Raw genomic sequence first — 19730 nt, 5'->3', positions numbered from 1 at the left:
GCGACCACTAAAGGCAAGCATACCAAACGCTGCCTTCACCACCCTGTCTACCTGTGACTCCACTTTCAAGGAACTATGAATCTGCACTCCTAGGTCTTTCTGTTCAGCAACACACCCAGACTTTAACGTTAAGTGTGTAAGTCCTGCCCTGATTTGCCTTTTCCAAAATGTAGCACCTCACATTGATCTAAATTAAACTCTGTCTTCTACTCCTTGGCCCATTGGCTCATCTGATTAAGATCCACACTCTGAGGGAATTTTCATTGTCCACCTCACCATCTATTTTGGTGTCATCTGCAAACTTATTAACCATACCTACTATATTCTTTAGTATAAATGACAAAAAGCAGTGGACCCAGCACTGATCCTTGCAGCACACCGCTGGACACTGGCCTCCAGTCTGAAAAACAACCCTCTACCACCATCCTCTCTTTTCTGTATTCAAGCCAATTTTGTATCCAGTTGGCTAGCTCCCCCAATTCTATGTGATCTAATCTTGCTAACCAGTCTGCCATGCAGACCTTTGTCGAATGCCTTGCTGAAGTCTACATAGACAATGCCTACTGCTCTGTGTTCATCAATCATCTTTGGCACCTGTTCAAAAAACTTAAATCAAGTTAATCAGACAATATTTCCCCCACACACAGCCATGCTGACTGTACCTAATCAGTCCTTGCCTTTCCAAATGCATGTAAATCCTGTCCCTCAGAATTCCTTCCAACAACGTAGCCACCACTGATGTCAGCTTCACCGGCTTTTCCTTACCACCTTTCTAAAATAATGGCACCACATTAGCCGACCTCCAGTCTTCTGGCATCTCACCTGTGGCTATCGATGATACAGGTATCTCAGCAAGGGGCCCAACAATCTCTCCCCTAGCTTCCCACACAGTTCTGGGATACACCTGATAAGTCCCAGGGCTTTATCTACCTTACATGTTTTAAGACCTCCAGCATGTCCTCTTCTGCTAAATGGACGCTTTTCAAGGCATTGCTGTTTATTTCCCCAAGTTCCCTAGCTTCCAAATCCTTCTCCACAGTGAATACTGACATGAAATATTCATTTAGTATCTCACCCATCTCCTTTCGTTCCACAGACAGATGGCCTTGTTGATTTCATGGGCTGTATTCTCTCCCTTGTTACTTTCTTGCCCTTAATATATTTGTAGCATCTGTTTGGATTGTGCTTAACCCTATTTGCTAAAGCTGTCTCATGTCCCCATTTTTGTTTTGCCATCTTAATTTCCCTCGTAAGTATTCTCCTACTGCCTTTATACTCTAGGGATTCGCTTAAACCCTGCTGTGTGTATCTGATGTACAATTCCTTTTTCTTGACCAAAGTATCAATTTTTCTAGTCATCCAGGATTTATTGCATCATGAGGTCAGTTTACCCACTGGGTCTTGGTGGAATATCTTCAGAGGCTCAATGCAGTGAAACCCAGGAAAAACATAATGTCAGCAGAACTAGACAGTAGAGATTTTTCACTACATTTATTGAACCATTCTGTTTACTGGAGATAGAGGGATTTGTTTGACCAAGATTCAATAATGATCCATTTGGGCAATGAAGGACCTCCTTACTTACTGATAGGTTGGGACAGGGGAGGGGCAGGGTCTTGCAATAGCAGACTTGATGAGTGACCAATGGTGGAAGCTGAGGGTGAGGTATTTAGATGCAAAAGTCTTATGGTGAAACTTCCTGAAATATATCCAATTTCACTTGGCAACTGTGATCCGGGAGATTTGAAAGTTCAATGTTGTCCTAGACCATGACCTCTAGGGAAGCTTCAGTCATTTCCTGTGTTCAGGTCAATGTTAAAATAGCAGTTGGAATTCCAGCCATCACAATAGATCCATTTCAGATTTAGAAAACCCTGCCCTCCAGCATCTAGTTTAAATCCTTGGCAGCTCCAGTTTAAAATTAGCAGAGTAGAGCAGAGACTTAAATAAGGAAGTCTCCTGCTAAATTAGAACTCTTCCCTCAACTCCATCCTTTTTTTGTATTTGAATGAAGAGTTAGAATTCTTCCTTCATCCTGTTTTCCAAATAGCCTGTAAACTCTGCTGCTGTCCCCTCAGCTATTCCATTCCTGAACAGGGTACAGGAGAGAACTCAGTATGAGAATACCAATCTTTACATCACCTCCAGCCTTCAGAACGCTCTCTTTTTACAAACTTTGTTATCCCTCTCTTCATTGTTCCTGCTGTGGTCAGAGCTGCCCTCAGCTCTCCTGTCCCACTGCCACTGGAAATACATTCTTTTTGTTCCCCTGCTTGCGCTGAAATCCTTGCACTCTCACTTTTCTTGACTCCTCACCACCAAACATTTTCAATTTGCTGAGCACACATTGGCTGTTGTGTTTGCTACACTTTCTGTTGTGACTTCATATCAAAAAGTGGCCCTGTCTGGAAAGCACTTTGGGATGGCCTAAGATTCTGCAAGAATGACAGTTCACAGAAGGAGACTATTCGGCCCATCTTGCTGCAGCTTTCCAAATGAATGTCTCACCATCTCTGCTGTAACCTAGAACATTCCTCATTTTCAGACAACCATCTATCATAGAATCCCTACAGTGTGGGAGCAGGTCATTCAGTCCATCAAGTCTGCACCAACCCTCTGAAAAGCACCCTATCCCTGTAACTCCGCATTTCCGTGGCCAGCCCACCTAGCCTGCACGTCATTGGACTGGGATGGAACTGGACCACCCGGAGGAGACCCAAGCAGACACGGGGAGAATGTGCAAGGTCCATACAGAGGTTGGAATTGAACCTGGGTCCCCAGTGCTGTGAGGCAGCAGTGCTAACCACAGAGCCACCGTGCCACCCACGACAAGCCCATCTAGTTCCAATTTGAATGTTTTACTGGAATCTACTTCCGTTACACCCACGAGACCCTTAACTATTCATTCTTTTTCATCACTTTTGCTGCTTCTGCCAATAATTTAAAATCTTTGCCTTCTCATTCTTGATCCTTTTTGTGTGTGGGAAATGTGTAATAAATCTGTTCTGTTGCTAAAAGAACATTAGCAGCTGCATGTGAATGTGTTCAATTTGTCATCGCCACGGTACCCAAATAATAAAAATTAAACAATGGCTAACAAGTCACTTTCTCCCTGAGATGGTGTTCTAACAGTATGCCAATGAGAACTTTTGGGAATCCAGTTAAGAGCGAGCTGAATTGACTAGAAGGGGGAGTTCATGCTGATACAGGGTAATGGGACTGTGATTATATTCCCACTGGGGTTAATGTCATCTCATCGCTCACTGAACTGGGCTGAGTTTTAAGTCCTGACACGAACCAATTAGGAAACTATTGATCAGTCTGATCCATTTACTTAACTATATCTATTTATACACCTCTGGATTTCTTATCTTTCTACACAGATCAACCTCTCATAATCTCTGTCTCTTACCAATTTCTCTCAAACTCCAACTCTGACAAACACTCCTAAAACAAACTGAAGACGGATTGAAATTTTTCGAAGTGTCTTTGTTTTTTGTCAGCGTGAGATAATTGATCATCCTTTTACAGTTGGCCACCAAGATAGCAGGTGTAGTCAAACAGAGCAGGCTGCATTGAGCAATCCTCTGTCTCTACCCTTCATGATACCCTTCAGTGAATCTTCTTAAACATGAGGAATAAGGGTGTACCCCAAACACCAGGTTGCGTCATGTCCAATTGTGGGATGATAATTCACATATTGTTTGCTCAAAAATTTTCCTTTTTGGTGACAATTTAGGACAAATCTGGAAGCTCTGCAGAAGAAGTTAGAGGAGCTTGAGTTGGATGAACAACAGCGCAAACGTTTGGAAGCATTTCTGACCCAGAAACAGAAGGTTGGTGAGTTGAAAGATGATGATTTTGAGAAGATATCGGAACTGGGAGCAGGAAATGGAGGAGTCGTTTTCAAAGTTTCTCACAAACCATCCAGTCTCATCATGGCCCGGAAGGTAAAACCAGTTTTCATCCTTTTCTGACCCCTTCTCTCCCAAAGATCAATTCAAATATGCTGCTTAACAATGAGAGTCAACAAACACACGCTCTCTCATGCTCCCTCTCTTTCCCCCCCCCCCCCCCCCACAATCTCTCTGACTCTCATTTGCGCACACACTCTCTTGCACCCATGTGCGTGCACACAATATTCACACACGAGCCACCTTCCTCCTGTGTAGAGACACATACGGACAGAACTGTCACAAACAGGACAAAGTACCATCTCCAGTTGGATCATGTTTATAATGTACATTCAGTGTTGATCTGTAAATATCACATCATGCTGAATCTCAGTAGTAACGAATAAAATCATTGCACTTCATGGCTGTGGCAGCTGTTTTCCACCTTGTTACCTCAGTCAGACTTTTCCCTGTGAATCACTCCTTTCCAAGCCATTGCCCAGCTGCTCTTTGAAATTCAGTGAAATCTGATTTTAACAAACTTTCGGGTACTGCACTCTAGAACTTAACAACTCAGTGAGGGGAAATTCCTCTTACGTTTCATTGCCAGTTATTTTAAATTTCTGGCCTCTGGATGCTGACCCCATTGCTAGATAGAGGAAACAGTTTCTCGTACGCTTTGAATTTCTGTTTAAAATCTTTTTGTTAAACTTCCTCGGCCTCTGGGGACAACAATCCCAATTTTTCTGTTGTTTCCATAGAAATGAGATCCAAAACTTCCAGCATCATCCTGGTGGGCCCTCCCAGGGCTTTCACATCCTTCATAAAGTGCTGCCCAGACTAATCAATCCAGTAGAGAATTTACAAGAAATTTCTTAACCCAGCCAGCAGTGAAAATTGGCACTTATCACCAGAGGCTGGTGTCTCCGCTAAACAGCATAAATACAGAGGGAGAGAAGTATATTGACAGAAGTGGCTTATGTAGAACATGAACAACCAGAATTGGTCAGTTGTGCTGAATAGCCTGTGTATATAGAATGTAAATATAGAAGGTGTACAAAGTGGACCAACTTTACCTGTTTCTTTTTCTTGTAGCTAATTCATCTGGAAATCAAGCCTGCCATTCGGAACCAGATAATCCGAGAACTACAGGTTCTCCATGAATGTAATTCTCCATATATCGTGGGATTCTATGGAGCTTTCTATAGCGATGGAGAGATCAGCATCTGCATGGAACACATGGTACTGAAGCTAAGAGCATTTGTTGCTTGGGAAAATCAGGAGATATAAAGAGAAAACCACAGTTGTGGAAGCACATGGGATCATTTCTGTTTTCCTTCAGCAAGAAGCCCTTGTCTCTAGAGAACTCTCTAGTCCTTTGATTCAGTGTGTGTTCCACAAGTTGAGTCCTTTGGTCTTCTGGTTTTGTTCAAACAGTATCTGCATATTTACCTCTCAAATTTTCTTTAACAAATTTAATGTTTTCCTAAATCTTACTAAACAGTTTGTGCCAGCTCTTTGCGATTAGTCCCCACTTCGTTTCTGTCTCCCTAAAGCCCTAGTCACTCAGTTTGCCTTTGAAAGTTGTCAATCAGTTGCCTTCTCACTTTCATATAGTGTACTCCAGTCAACATTAACTCCCGATGACATGCTGAGGTCTCTGGTATGTTTTCTGATTTACCATAGATCTGTTTCCTTTGCTTCAGTTGGCAGGTGTGTCAGTAGCCAGTTTCTATTAAATTGCCCCAAATCTTCTTTCTACTTCAAAGAAGCAATCCCAGTTTCTCCTGTAGCTCCCCATAACTAAATCCCTCATTCCTGGTACTCATTGGATTGTTTTTGTCTTTAAATGTTGCTCCAAAATACTTTAGTAGGCAAAACTCATTACTTTTCTAAACAAGGTTTAAGTTGATGGATTGTGGTAATGAAATATGATGTGGAATCTTGCTCTGCCAATCCTCTATGGTAATCGACCCATCGTTATCTGACAAAATCTTCACCTTGTACATGTTGGAGCAAGACACCAGCAGGTGCAGAGCTTTCCAACTGACACATAACAAATCCCTTCAGAAATTCCTCCCATCAGAGGTTCTGTGGTGTGTGTCACTAAAGGCAGCTGTTACAATGCAGCCACTAGGGATGGAGCTGGTACTTTGAAAAGCAAACATATTGTTTTGTAAAAGAGTACAGATTTTGTTGTAGATGCCAGAAAGCAGATTGATTAATGGAAAATGACTAATCACAAGTAAAGACCGGCTATAGGAGGATTCTTAATCACATTGCCTTATTGATCATGCAGCACTTTGTTCTGACAGATGATCAATATGTTGCTAACTGTGACACAGTGAGATGACCAGAATGTAGTGTTGTTTGGTCCACACTGAGTAATTCTAACATTTCACTTTCTGTTAGGATGGTGGATCACTGGATCAAGTGCTTAAAAAGGCTGGAAGAATTACAGAGCAAGTACTGGGCAAAGTGAGCATAGCTGTAAGTACGACTCGCTGGCTGCAGGGATGTGAGAACATACTCAGTGCAGGGGTGTCTGACCGTTCAATAACAGTGACATGCTGAGGTCAATTGTACATGCATAAGTTGCGCTGGGGATGTTTATATATTCTAGGTTCCTGTAGTTTTGCCTCCAGGCCAAACCAGCTTGATGTGACATCATGTGTCTGTCTTTTGCACTGATGTCACATTTGTGTCACAGGAAGATACAAGTGATGAAGATGTCACTTGTGGCTCGGAGGGTAACATCTTTCCTGTGGTTAATGGTTCACGTCAGAGTAGAAGATTTAAGTCACATCAAGTATGTTCATATTTCTGCTCAAACTGAGAGAGTGCTGCAGTGTCAGTGGTCTTATCTTTTAGATGAGTTGTTAAACTGCATTCCCTTCACAGTCAGACTGTGGACTGCAGCGGTTCAAGAGGGCAGCTTGCCACCACTTTCTCAAGGACACTTAGGGATGTGTAACAATTGTTAGTGACTTCCAATCCCATGAACAAATGAAGTAAAAACCTCTTGGCACATTTTTTTTACAGAAATGCTGGGGATTTCTGTCTGATGTCCTCGGCTAATATTTAACCCTCAATCAATGTTACAAGACTCAGATAATTTGGCTGTTATCACATTGCTGTTTGTGGGAACTTGCTGTGTACAAATGGCACCATTGTTCCCTATATTAAAATGGTAACCACACTTCATGCACTTGATTGGCTGTATGGTGCTTTGGGACGTGGTGAAACTTTCACAGATGTTGCAAAAATATAAATGTCCCCCTATCTATCTATCTTGTCCAATGGTCTCAATCAGTTGAAGGATTTTCTGTTTTACGATGATGGAAGTGTTCTCCCACAGTGTGGAATGTGTTAAAAGCAGGAAGGTACAGCCCATGAAGTGTGCAATGTAATAAGATTTCTGTTACATCATTGATTGGTTTCATGGAGTCACAGCAAATGGAGGGCCAGAGCCTGATGTAATTTCAGTGGAGTTAATTGGTGAGGATAATTTGAGCCAACTTTCACAGACATGATGCAATTCCAATTTAGATTTGTGCATTCTGTTATGATGTTCATGTTGGCGATGTTTCCTGTATTCATTTTAAACTGCAAGTATCTAATATAAACTTGTCACCCTGTAATTACCAAGATAACAAAGTGTGGAGGTGGATGAACACAGCAGGCCAAGCAGCATCTCAGGAGCACAAAAGCTGACGTTTCGGGCCTAGACCCTTCATCAGAAAGGGGGATGGGGTGAGGGTTCTGGAATAAATAGGGAGAGGGGGAGGCGGACCGAAGATGGAGAGAAAAGAAGATAGATCGTGATGAGGAGAGTATAGGTGGGGAGGGGATAGGTCAGTCCAGGGAAGACGGACAGGTCAAGGAGGTGGGATGAGGTTAGTAGGTAGGAGATGGAGGTGCGGCTTGGGGTGGGAGGAAGGGATGGGTGAGAGGAAGAACAGGTTAGGGAGGCAGAGACAGGCTGGGCTGGTTTTGGCATGCAGTGGGTGGAGGGGAAGAGCTGGGCTGGTTGTGTGGTGCACTGGGGGGAGGAGACAAACTGGGCTGGTTTTGGGATGCGGTGGGGGAAGGGGAGATTTTGAAGCTTGTGAAGTCCGCATTGATACCATTGGGTTGCAGGGTTCCCAAGCAGAATATGAGTTGCAGGAACAGCATTTTATTATTTTGGGAATTGAAATGTAAGGTAAAGAAGCTGACAGCTGGGGTAAGATAGTGCATCGCTTTTTAGGTATAAACCAACTTGGTCCTGGCATGTCCTTTGAAGTAAACCATGCTGTTTAAAACACAATTACAATCTTTGCAGGTTAACAAGGGATTGGCGTATTTGCGAGAGAAACACAAGATCATGCACAGAGGTATTTGCCTTATTAAATGCTGTTTCCTTTTGTGTGTGTATATCTTTCACTCAAATTTGCCTGACCTGCAGAATTCTCCAGTGTAAAAGGCTTCTGACATTCAAACTTGATGTAAATCGGTCCCAAGCCATCAGTCCCATAACCAATACTCTGTAGTATGTTTGCCCAATTAAAGTAGCATTAGTAACGTTTGAGAGTGAGAGCAGCTCGCTCCCACGCAGTCACAGCTGTGGTGATTCACTTTGTCTCACTGAACCATTTCAGAGCACTTGTGTCATGTAGAAAACAATATTCACCATGTTGCTATGTCAACTACATAATTTCTCAGCATAAATGTTCGAGTTTGCATTAGTATGGAACCTGTTGTGTGTGTAATTATCCCAAGGTGCTTTACAGGAGCATGATTAAATAACACTTGATGCTGAGCCACATAAGGAACTATTAGGTTGGCTGCAGTTGCGTAATGAGGTTGGTCTTAGTGAACATCCTAAAGAGGAAAGTGTGTGTGGAGAGATTTGCCAAGGTGAATCCCAGAGCTTAGGGTCCAGGCAGCTGAACGCACAGGCTCCAGTGGTGAAGTGAAAAAAGTGCTGGGTATCCAGCTGTCCCCCACAAGATAAAGTGCAGCTGCCTTGGGGCTGGCCTTCTAGTAAAATGAATCCACTTCCTTCTATATTAGCTTCATCTTGTTAATTTGGGCAGCATGGTGGCTCAGTGGTTAGTACTGCTGCCTCACAGTACCAGGGACCCAGGTTCAATTCCACCCTCGGGCCACTGACTGCGTGGGTTTCCTCCGGCTGCTCCGGTTTCCTCCCACAGTCCAAAGATGTGCAGGCCGGGTGGATGGGACTTGCTAAATTGCCTGTAGTGTTCAGGGGTGTGTATATTAGAGGGATGGGCCTGGGTGGAAAAGTCTGAGAGTCTGTGCGCACTTGTTGGGCCGATTGGCCTGTTTCCACACTGTAGGATTGTATGTGACCCCTGAACTGAAAGAAATTGGTGACAATAAATTAATGTCTATATAACCTGCTCCAACAGTCTGTTGAGACTTTGTTGTAACTGTCCTGCCTGCAATAAATTGTAAAGAACTGAAAACGATCACAGAATTGATATGGTGCAGAAGAAGACCAAGGGGAGGCATTGGCCCAGTGATCTTAACGCTGAACTGTTGGTCCAGAGATCCAGATAATGTTCTAGGGAAGCGGATTTGAGTCCCACCACGGCAGACGATGGAATTTGAATTCAATAAATATCTGGAATTAAGAGTCTAATGATGACCGTGAATCCATTGTCCATTGTCAGAAAAACCCATCTCGTTCACTAATGGCCTTTAGGGGGAAGGAATCTGCCATTCTTACCTGGTCTGGCCTTCACATGACTCCAGACCCACAGCAATGTGGTTGACTCTGAACTGCCCTCTGGGCAATTAGGGATGGGCAATAAATGCTGCCGAGCCAGCGACGCCCTCATCCCGTTAATTAAAAAAAGGCCCATTTGTGCCTGCACCAGCTCTTCAAATGAGCACCATTACTTAGTGCCAGTCTCCTGCTTTTATTCCCCATACTGTTGTGCACTATTTCTTCTCAGATAATCAATCGGTCCCTCTTGAATGCCTTGCTTGTACCTCCCTCCATCCCATTTCCAGGCTGCTGCTTAGAGTCTACAATTTACAGAGTCCACATATGCACACCTTCAGCTCAGGGCCTGCGGGCTGATTCTGATCTCTAATTGAACAGTCAGTGCTCGTTCATTCAGGTGAAAATTAGATCATACATTCATACTGTGATCGAGATAAATGTGCAAATGTCCCCTCATTTATTTATTCATCTTTCATCAAACTATCCAAGCTATATTGAGTGACAGTTCTCTCCTCTGTTAAATTTGTACTTTGCTGTGACATTTGCTTCCTAGCTTTCTCATGTATTGGAAGTTGTGCAGTTTTTTTTAATGTTATTTATGATGCTGCTTTTTGCAAGTAACCAATTAAAGTAAACCAGAAATGTATCCTTTCTTGTATTTTTAAATTTGTCTCTTTTCCAGATGTTAAACCTTCAAACATCTTGGTGAATTCACGTGGTGAAATCAAACTTTGTGATTTTGGGGTTAGTGGGCAGCTCATCGACTCTATGGCGAACTCTTTTGTTGGGACCAGATCTTACATGTCAGTAAGTTCAGTTCTGTTATTACAGGTCCGCTCTGATCTTAGTGACGCTGCTGAGGCTATATCCCCTCTGCAGTTATCTCCAGAGAAGATACATCCTTAAAATCTAAACACTGAAATCTGCAGGAAGATCGGGAAAATGCAGAAAACATTCTGCAGGGATCAGGGAATTCTGATGTTGTGAGGGAAATGGAAGCATTTACCCTGGTGACTTCCTTGGATTTACAATTAGAAACTTGCTTTACTCCAGCTGTAAAGTTACCAGATTCTGTTCAGAGTCTCTCCCAAAAAGTATAACGATCCAAGAATTGCAAACAGAGCTCACTGTACCTGATCAGGCTGTGGTGTTTTTCTGTGGGTCTGAGTGATTTGGGAAAAGATAGAAGAGAGATTCTGTGTCCAGAAGCTCCTGGATTTGTTCTTGTACTTTCGGGGCTAGTTTCTGCCTAGAGAAACCCAGCACCTAAAGGAAGAAAATATTTGCTACCAGATGATTCCTGACTCCAGAAACTCTCAAAAACACTTAAACAAACTGAATAAAAATGTGCTTGGTGACTTTATATTTTGTTTCCAATCAATCTATTGCAAAAATATCCTTGACTTGACATTAATTAATATGTTAATTAGCCATTTCACTTCGTGTCAATGATAATGTGCCAGAGGCCAATTAGCCAATCATAACTCTTTGGATATGTTTATGATGTGTTTTGGGTTTGGAAGGATTTGTGTCAGTTATCCCTGTGAGATGGGAAAAGCAGGTTCAAATTACTACCCTTCCCTGATACAATGATTGAGTGTCTTGTGGGACTTGGAGGAATGAACAAGTGAGTGGGATAAACTGGAAAGCTCTTTCGAAGAGCCAGCAAAAGCACAATGGGCCAAATGTTGCCAAGAGTCAAGGAACTTCCCTCATCATCTCTTTTTATTTTGACTGTGTTTTTCAGCCTGAAAGACTCCAGGGGACACATTATTCTGTTCAGTCCGATATCTGGAGTATGGGACTCTCTCTGGTGGAGATGGCCATTGGAAGGTATCCAATTCCTCCACCTGATGCTAAGGAACTTGAACAGATCTTTGGCTGTCGCATGGGAGAGGACTCTTCAACCTCAGAACCTAACCCTCAACCACCAGGACGTCCAGGGAGCGGTGAGTTTCAGTTGTTTTCTCATTTCCCATCATTTACAAAGACATCCACATCTTTGAAGTTAGAGACCACTAGGATACATGGACAGTATCGCTGGGGTAACGCAGCGCTGGGATACATGGACAGTATCGCTGGGGTAACGCAGCGCTGGGATACATGGACAGTATCGCTGGGGTAACGCAGCGCTGGGATACATGGACAGTATCGCTGGGGTAACGCAGCGCTGGGATACATGGACAGTATCGCTGGGGTAACGCAGCGCTGGGACACGGTTGGGAGTAATTTGGTCAGTTGTTGTTGAATTAAACAATTTGACAAAACAGATTTCCAGTCTCCCCCCTCCGTCTGTTTAAATTGATCATTTCTCTCTACAGCTTTTGGTGGCGATTGTCGGCCCCCAATGGCAATATTCGAACTGTTGGATTACATTGTGAATGAGGTCAGTCCCCCACCTTTTTCCAATTCCCACCTTTCACTGACTGGGTCGTGCTGAGAGTCTCGTCTCGTTTTATTTTTCATGGTAATTCTCACTCTGGAATAGGAAGAAATTGGGCAGGTGGCTGGTGAGATGACACATTTATTATGATCATTTCACCCAACTGACCTATGTTGGTCTTTATATTCCACATGAACAGCCTTCCACTCACTAATCTAAAATCGAACAACAGATTTGGCATTGACAGCAGACTGACTTGTCCATTCTATAACCAGGTCCCTGCTCCTTTCACATGGTTAAAATGTTTCAGGCAGCCTGGATGCCCCGTACTCTGTATAAATTTCCTTGTCCAATAAAAATCTATCTTGGACAGTATTCAGCGCTGCCTGAATTCCAGAAGATCAAGCGGAAGCAGACGGATATCCTGATAACACTCGCAGGCGGCAAAGAGTCAATCAAGATTCAAGTGAAAAAACAAAAAAGAATTGCAGAAAATGCTGGTAGAACCGAGCAGGGTAATTAGCTCCTGAGGTTGTGTTGGAATTGAAGAACCAAGGGGAAGAGAGTATCCAGGGAAAGACTAGAACCGGTTAGTGATTTGGGGGAGATTGATGCGTGGAGCTGGAGGACATTGGTAGAATGTTAAACGAGTATGTTACATCTGTCTTTACTTGGAAGAAGGATGATGTAGATATAGAATTCAGGGAGAGTGACACTGAGCTTCTTGACACAGCAAATGAGGGGGCGCTAGAGATTTTGGCAGTTTTATAAGTGGACAAATCGTCAGATCTGGATGACTTGTACCCCGAGTTGCTGTGGGAAATGAGGGAGGAAATTACGGGGACCCTGACCCAAATTTTAAATTCCTCTCTAAGCATAGGGTGGTGCCAGAGAACTGTAGGACAGTGAATGTGATTCTGCTTTTCAAGCAATAGATAGCGAATAACCAGGCAATTACAGATCAGTAATAGTGAGACGACTGGAGAAAATTCTGAAATAGTTAGTCTCCACTGGAGAGGCAAGGTTTGATCAGAGATAATCAATGCAGCTTTGCCAGAGGGAAATTGTGCCTAAAACGCTTGATAGAATTTTTTGAGGTGCACAGATGTATGGATGAGGGTAGTGCAGTTCATGTAGTTTATATGGATTACAGCAAAGCCTTTGACACAGACCCACATGGGACACTGATATGAGAAAAGATAAAAGCACATGGGATCTAGGATAACTTGGCTAGTTGGATTCAAAATTTGGCTTAGTGACAGGAGACTAGAGAGAGGTGGTATGACTGAGTCCCAGTGTACTGTAGTGTACCACAGGGATCAGTACTGGGCCCCTTATTCATGAGATATACAAACAATGTAGATGTGAATGTGGGAGATTGCTAAGTAAGGGTTTGGAGTAGATCTGTAGCTCGGGTTGTGGATGTTGAGGTTGGTGGGCTCGCCGTGCTGGTTTGTTGTTCTGCAGACATTTCGTTACCGTGCTGGGTAACAGCCTCTGAAGCGTTGGTGTGTTTTCCCGCCTGGTTTTTAAACTCTGGGATCCATAGCAATGGATTGCCTCACTTCCGGGTTTCCTCCGTAGTGGAATGTATACGGGGTCGAGTTCAATGTGTTTATTAATAGCCAGCTTCGTGGAGTGCCATGCCTCCAGGAATTCTCGTGCCTGTCTCTGCCTGTCCCAGGATCTTGGTGTTGTCCCAGTCGAAGTGGTGGTTCTCCTTGTCCACGTGGATTGAGATGAGTGAGTATTGGCCGTGTCTTGCTAAGTGTGAAGACACAAAGGTTGGTCAGTTGCTAATAGTGAGAAAGAAGGTCTGATGTTTACAGGCTGATAGAGATAGTTTAGTCACTTGAGCAGATCAGTGGCTGATGGAATGTAACCCTGAAAATTGAGACAATGCATTTTGGGAGAAGTAACAAGTCATGGGAGTGTTCAATGAATGGCAAGAACAAAGGGATCTTGGGATACTCATCCATGGATCCCTGAAGGTGGCAGGACAGGCTAATAGGGTAGTTAAGGCAGCATATATGATGCTTGTCTTTATCAGCCGTGGCCTGGATTATAAGGGAAGGGTACTTATGTTGGAGCTGTGCAGAACTTTGGTTGGGTTGGAGTACTGTGTGCAGTTCTAGTCGCTGCACTACAGGATGGAGGTGACTGCACTGGAGGGGGTGCAGTGGAGATTTGCCTGGTATGGAGCATTTCAGTGATGAAGAGAAGCTGGTCGGATATAGATTGTTTTCCTTTAGAGCAGAAAAGGCTGAGAGTGGACCTGAGAGAGGTGTATAAGATTGGGGGGGCATTGACAGGGTGGGTAGAAAGCAGCTGCTCCTCCTAGGTGAAGGGTCAATAACAAGGGGGCATAATTTTAATGTAAAAGTCAGGAGGTTCAGAGGGGACTTGAGGAAAAACCTTTTCACCCAGAGGATTGTGGGGCCCTGTAACTCGCTGCCTGTGAAAGTAGTTGAAATGGGAAACCTAACAATCTTTAGCACTTGAAATGTCATAATATTTAAGTCTGTGGGGCAAGTGCTGGAAAGTGAACTGAGTGTAAATGGGTTGGCACAGACTTAATGGGCTGAAGGGCCTCTTCTTTGTTGTATAGGAATTGGGGTGGCAGGAGCAGGACTAACCAGACCCTGCACTTTGCATCCCACCTCCCTCACCCTTGCCCCCAAAATGTAATCCAGTCCAAGATTTCTCTTGGTCCCTGTGTTCACAGAAAGGAAGGTTGAAGTCAGAAACTTTCTCAGTGTGGATGGTGAGAGCTTGGGCTCCTTTCACGATAAAATGAATAGATTTTTGATGGTATGGGGACATTGTGCCAGTGCGAGTAAATCCCATTAAGGTGCAGATCAACCATGATCCGAGGGAATAGTAGAACAGGCTGAGGGGCTGAATGACCACCTCCTATTTGTGTCTTTGCTCACCGTGGATAGCACTTGAACATCATTGTGCTCCTCCTGTGGATATGTGCAGATCCCCCATGGCATTGCTCGCTGTGAGGTGACCAATGTACGAACATGTGACAGTCACTTGAGGGAAATAAGCATTATTGGCCACATGTAAATAGAATGAACATAATGAAAATACGAACTGCAGAATTTCAGAGTCTTGATGTGTCTTTTGGTGTCAGAAAGGCTACACATTTTGTCAATTTGCTGGCTTTCTGACATACTTTAAGCCTACGTTAATTACAAACAGTGTTTCTATCCATTTCTGTATTTGTTTATAAAATTATTTATCTGTTAATTCCATTTACAGCCACCCCCTAAATTGCCAACTGGAGTATTTAGTGAAGAATTCCAGGACTTTGTGAATAAATGGTGAGTGAGTTATTAATGATGAAAAGCCTCATGGTCCTGGTGGAGGGAGTGGCTGTGTGAGATTCATGGGTTCACTTCCTGATCTGGGGCACATTCCTCTGGACTGACACCGTACCTCCTCACAGGAAATGAGAAATTCTGAGAGGAACATTCAGTTCTTGTATGTAGTTTGCAGGAATCCCTGGGAAGGTTCATCACTGACCAACCTTCAACAGGAGCAACGAGTAGAACCGAACTATATTTCATTTCCACTAAAAAAAATTTTGCTGTTCTTTCAAAATGGATGAAGTGATAGTGAAAGAAGGACCTGCATTTATATAGTACCTTATCACATCAGAGGAAAAAATGGAGAAGTTCATACACAATGAATGACTTTGATTGCCAAACTGCTTGTGCAAAGATCAGAAAGTTAGATTTATGTCTTTATCGGAGCAAGGACAGCAGTGTGTTCAGGTCAGTCAGGCATGTTGATAAACCAGGGATTTTGATGCTGAGCTGTTCCATGCTGCTTGCGTCATGTGATCTGTGCATGTTGGCGTGTCCTCCTGATTCTCAGGAGGGTCACACTGAACTAATGGTGGAGTGGGAGACCCACAAGGAAACATGCTTGTGAACCTATCAGGGTGGACGGTACGCAGCAACAACTTTAGGAACATGTTTCTCTGTAGTAAATTCACATTTTCACCCGAGTATTTTCCCCTGCAGGGGAGGTGATGGTCTGGTTACTATCACTTGACCATTAACCCCAGAATCAGTGGAAACATTTCTGGGAACCCAGATTTGAATCCTGCCGTGGCACATAGTGGAATTTGAATTTGATTAAAAATCTGGAGTTAAGAGTTTAATGATGACCATGAAACCATCATTGATTGCCTGGAAAACCCATCTGGTTCAGTAATGTCTTTAGGGGAGGAAACTGCCATCCTTCCCCGCTGTGGCCTAGGACAGGCAATGAGTGCTGGCCTAGCCAGTGACACCACATGCTGTGAATGAATAAAAACAAAACTGTCCAGGAGCATGTGTCGGCCTGGGATTAAATTGTCTTTCTGGTGTCGGAGAACTTGCAGGAAAGAAATACTCCTTTTAATTAAAATTGAATAAGATTCTCACTTTGACGTAGTGAGTTTAGGAAAACCATCTTGTGAAACTGTATTCAAGAAATACTTGAGGTGACTAATTTGGATGCTTTTAAAAGAATTGAAGGTAAGAAGAAAACAGATGAGAGAAAAAGGTAAAAGTTGGTGTTGATGGAATGAGATGAAGAGGAGAGGATAAAACCCATAGGCCAACAAGAGCAGGGACCCAGAGGTCAAAAGGTCAGTTTCTCTGCTGTAAATTCTGTTAAATGCAAATTAATACAGTGAAACTGTAGAGCCAGGAAAATTCCTCCCAAACTACGTACCAATAATCTGCTCCATGTTCCTCATCTACAGTTTTGTGGTTAGAATTTGAATAAAGACTGGAAAATAAAAACGGTGAATGCACAGTAGTCTCCTCTCAGCCAACACCTCCCTCTAGTGGCTAGATACCAGAATTACGAGTTGAAGAAAAGCTAGGGGCCGAGATGATTGTAGAGAGACTGAAAACACAAAATGCTGGAGATTGCAGCAGGTCGGGCAGCATCCATTTACAGAAAGCGAGGCTAACATTTCCAGTCTGGATGATTGTCCATCAGAGCTGACATGAAGTTACGGAGGGGTCTGCGTTTATGCAATATTTGGTGGGGTGGGGTCATAGTAAGGATGTTGATAGTTTAGTTTTATGGAGAGAGAACATTTCGCAACCTCTAGTTACTGCAAAAGCATTTACCTCCTTCTAAAGTATAATTACCTTTGTAACATAGGGAACATAACAGTCAACTTGAACACAGTAAACGCTTGTAAACACCAATATAATAAGCAGAAAGATTGTTTTAGTGAAACTAATCATAGGAGAAGTATTGGCTAAGGCAGTGGGGAACACTCCTGCTGGTCTTCAAAACAGTGACATGTAGCTTTTGGATCCACCTGAGAGGGTAAATGGGATTTTCCAGTCATTCTGATAATATCCACGTAGGACAGCACTAGACAGTCAGCCTGAATTCTGGGCTGAAATCCCTGGATTGGGACTTGGACTCACTGCCTTTTTACTCCACAGTGATAGCACTGGCTGATGTGATCTCCAGTGTATACTTTGCTTCCAACAGAATGCTCTGCAATGTTATATTTGTAAGGATATTTCCTGTTTCTTCTAATGCCACCCATTTGTTCCATCTTTGCTGTGGCACTATCTGAAGCTGTGATAGTTGGCTCCCATGCTCAGGTCACTCAGGTAGAAGATCCACTAATTTCTCTTCCTTGGAGAAACCTGCCCTTGTCTCAGTGTCCATCTCTTTGGCAGCTTCAAGGATGTAGAGAACAGCAAGGGAGAACCTGCCATGCCAATATCTGCATTTTAAAATTTCATTCACAGGGTGTGACTGTCAATGGCAAAGCCATTATTTGCTATTTGTCCCCAGCTGCCTTCGAGAACATGATAGTGAGCATCCTTCTTGAACCATTGCTGCTCCTGTGGTGTAGGGGCATTCACAATGCTATCAGAGAGGGAGTTCCAGGGTGTTGACCCAGCAACTGTGATATATTTCCAAGTCAGAATGGTGAGTGCCTTGGAGGGAAACTTGCAGGGGGTGGTGTTCCTGTGTATCTACTGAGCTTGTCCTTCTATGTGGTTTGGATTGTGGTTTTGAAAGGTGCTGTCTAAGAAGTCTCAGTAAGTTGCTGCAATGCATCTTGTAGATAATACACACTGCTGCTATGGTGTGCCTGTGATAGGAGTGAATGCTTACAATGGTAAACACATGCTGATCAAGTGGCTCTTTTGCTTCAGAAAGATTTTTTAAAATGTAGAATTAAATGCACAGGGCAGTACAGTGGCTCAGTGTTTAGCACTGCCGTCTCACAGCACCAGGTACTTGGGTTTGATTTTACCGTCGGGCGACTGTTCGGGTACTCCGGTTTCCTCTCAGTGTGAAGGTGTGTAGGCTAGGTGGATTAGCCACTGCAAGTCCATGATTACAAGGATAGGGTGGGGGTGGTGGGTCTGGGTGGAATAGTTTTCAGAGGGGTAGTGTGAGTGCAGTGGGCCAAATGACCTGTTTGAACTCTGTAGGGATTCTGTGATTCTTGTTTAATATCTGACAGTGTCTTTATTTTTTATTTAAAAGTTTGATAAAGAATCCTGCGGAAAGAGCAGACCTGAAGCAGCTTATGGTGAGTGAGTCACTGATCTATTGCTGATGTGGTTTTTGGATCAAGTTACAAGTAAACATTACAAAGTTGTCATGAATAACAAAACTTTTAAAAAAATGAATATACAAGGCACTTTCTTCAGGAGTAGTAAGCAGGGATGCTTCAGTCTGTTTTGTGTTAGTTGACCCTCAGTCGATGGCTGAGAGACTCTCTTGGAGTGTGGGAACTAAGCAGGAGGTGTTGTTCGTAGATTCTTTAAAAGTAACAATTGTAGGGTTTAAACCTATTCCTAATTTGGAGACATTGTGTAAGGATAGCATTGGGCTCAAATGTGATGCCTCATAGCCAAAGATCCCACTGGTTGGTTATAATGATGGGTTTTAATAGGAATATTTTGAAAAAGTTTCTTTGGGAACAGATTGGTAACCAGGAGATGAATGTTAAAGAACTGGGGTTTCTGGAAGCCCTGCAGGAACAATCACCAGAATGTGTTGAAACACAGCAGGCCTTGCCACCCATCATATCCATGCCAGCTCTCCAAAGGAGCAATTCACTTGGTGCCCTCTATCTTCTCCCCACAGCCCTGCATATTTCTGCTTTTCTAATAATAATAAAATTGGTGTTTGAATGCATCAGTATCTCAGGAAATCCATTTCAGATCCTCACCATTTGCCTCATGAAAAAGATTTCCTTCCTGTCTCCATTGTTTCTTTTATCATTTACCCAAATATGTCCTCTTTCCAACCAATGGGAACACTTAGTTACTTCAGCCAGACCATTCAAGATTTTGAATGCTTTACCAAATCTCTCAACCTTCTTCAAAGAAAACTTCCTTGTCCTAACTTCTCCAATCTGGCGATCTAACTGAAGTTCTTCATCTCTTAACCATTCTCAATAGGAAAAGCTGCTGTAATGGTGGTTTATAAAAATTGGACCTGAAAATGAAAACAATAAAAGGCTGAGGAAAGTTCTGTGGGTCAAATGACAGCCTCCAAGTTATTTTAATCCATCTGTTTGGATGTGACACCACCTCCAGGATCATGGACTTCCTGTCCAAGAGGTAGGGTCACTACCACTGGGCCACAAGACATAACCCTCTTGTCTGCTCTGCTGTTATGACTTAATTAAGAGGGATGAAAAGTCTCAACAGCCATGGTGAGATGC

At 43.2% G+C, this 19730-nt stretch overlaps 1 protein-coding gene across 1 annotated transcript in view; it reads left to right on the top strand.

Annotated features, from left to right (window-relative positions):
• The window catches only part of map2k1 (mitogen-activated protein kinase kinase 1), a 55243-nt gene that overhangs the window by 32087 nt on the left and 3426 nt on the right, over positions 1 to 19730 (top strand). The window contains exons 2-10 of the mRNA XM_048562717.2: positions 3740 to 3950; positions 4989 to 5135; positions 6306 to 6383; positions 8218 to 8269; positions 10310 to 10434; positions 11375 to 11576; positions 11949 to 12013; positions 15278 to 15339; positions 18542 to 18587. Coding sequence (XP_048418674.1) covers positions 3740 to 3950; positions 4989 to 5135; positions 6306 to 6383; positions 8218 to 8269; positions 10310 to 10434; positions 11375 to 11576; positions 11949 to 12013; positions 15278 to 15339; positions 18542 to 18587 — 988 coding nt within the window. The remainder of the gene's footprint in view (positions 1 to 3739; positions 3951 to 4988; positions 5136 to 6305; positions 6384 to 8217; positions 8270 to 10309; positions 10435 to 11374; positions 11577 to 11948; positions 12014 to 15277; positions 15340 to 18541; positions 18588 to 19730) is intronic.

This window comes from Stegostoma tigrinum, chromosome 33, assembly GCF_030684315.1.
Source record: "Stegostoma tigrinum isolate sSteTig4 chromosome 33, sSteTig4.hap1, whole genome shotgun sequence".
Taxonomy (NCBI): Eukaryota; Metazoa; Chordata; class Chondrichthyes; order Orectolobiformes; family Stegostomatidae; genus Stegostoma; species Stegostoma tigrinum.
This window is presented reverse-complemented; position numbering and strand designations above follow the sequence as displayed.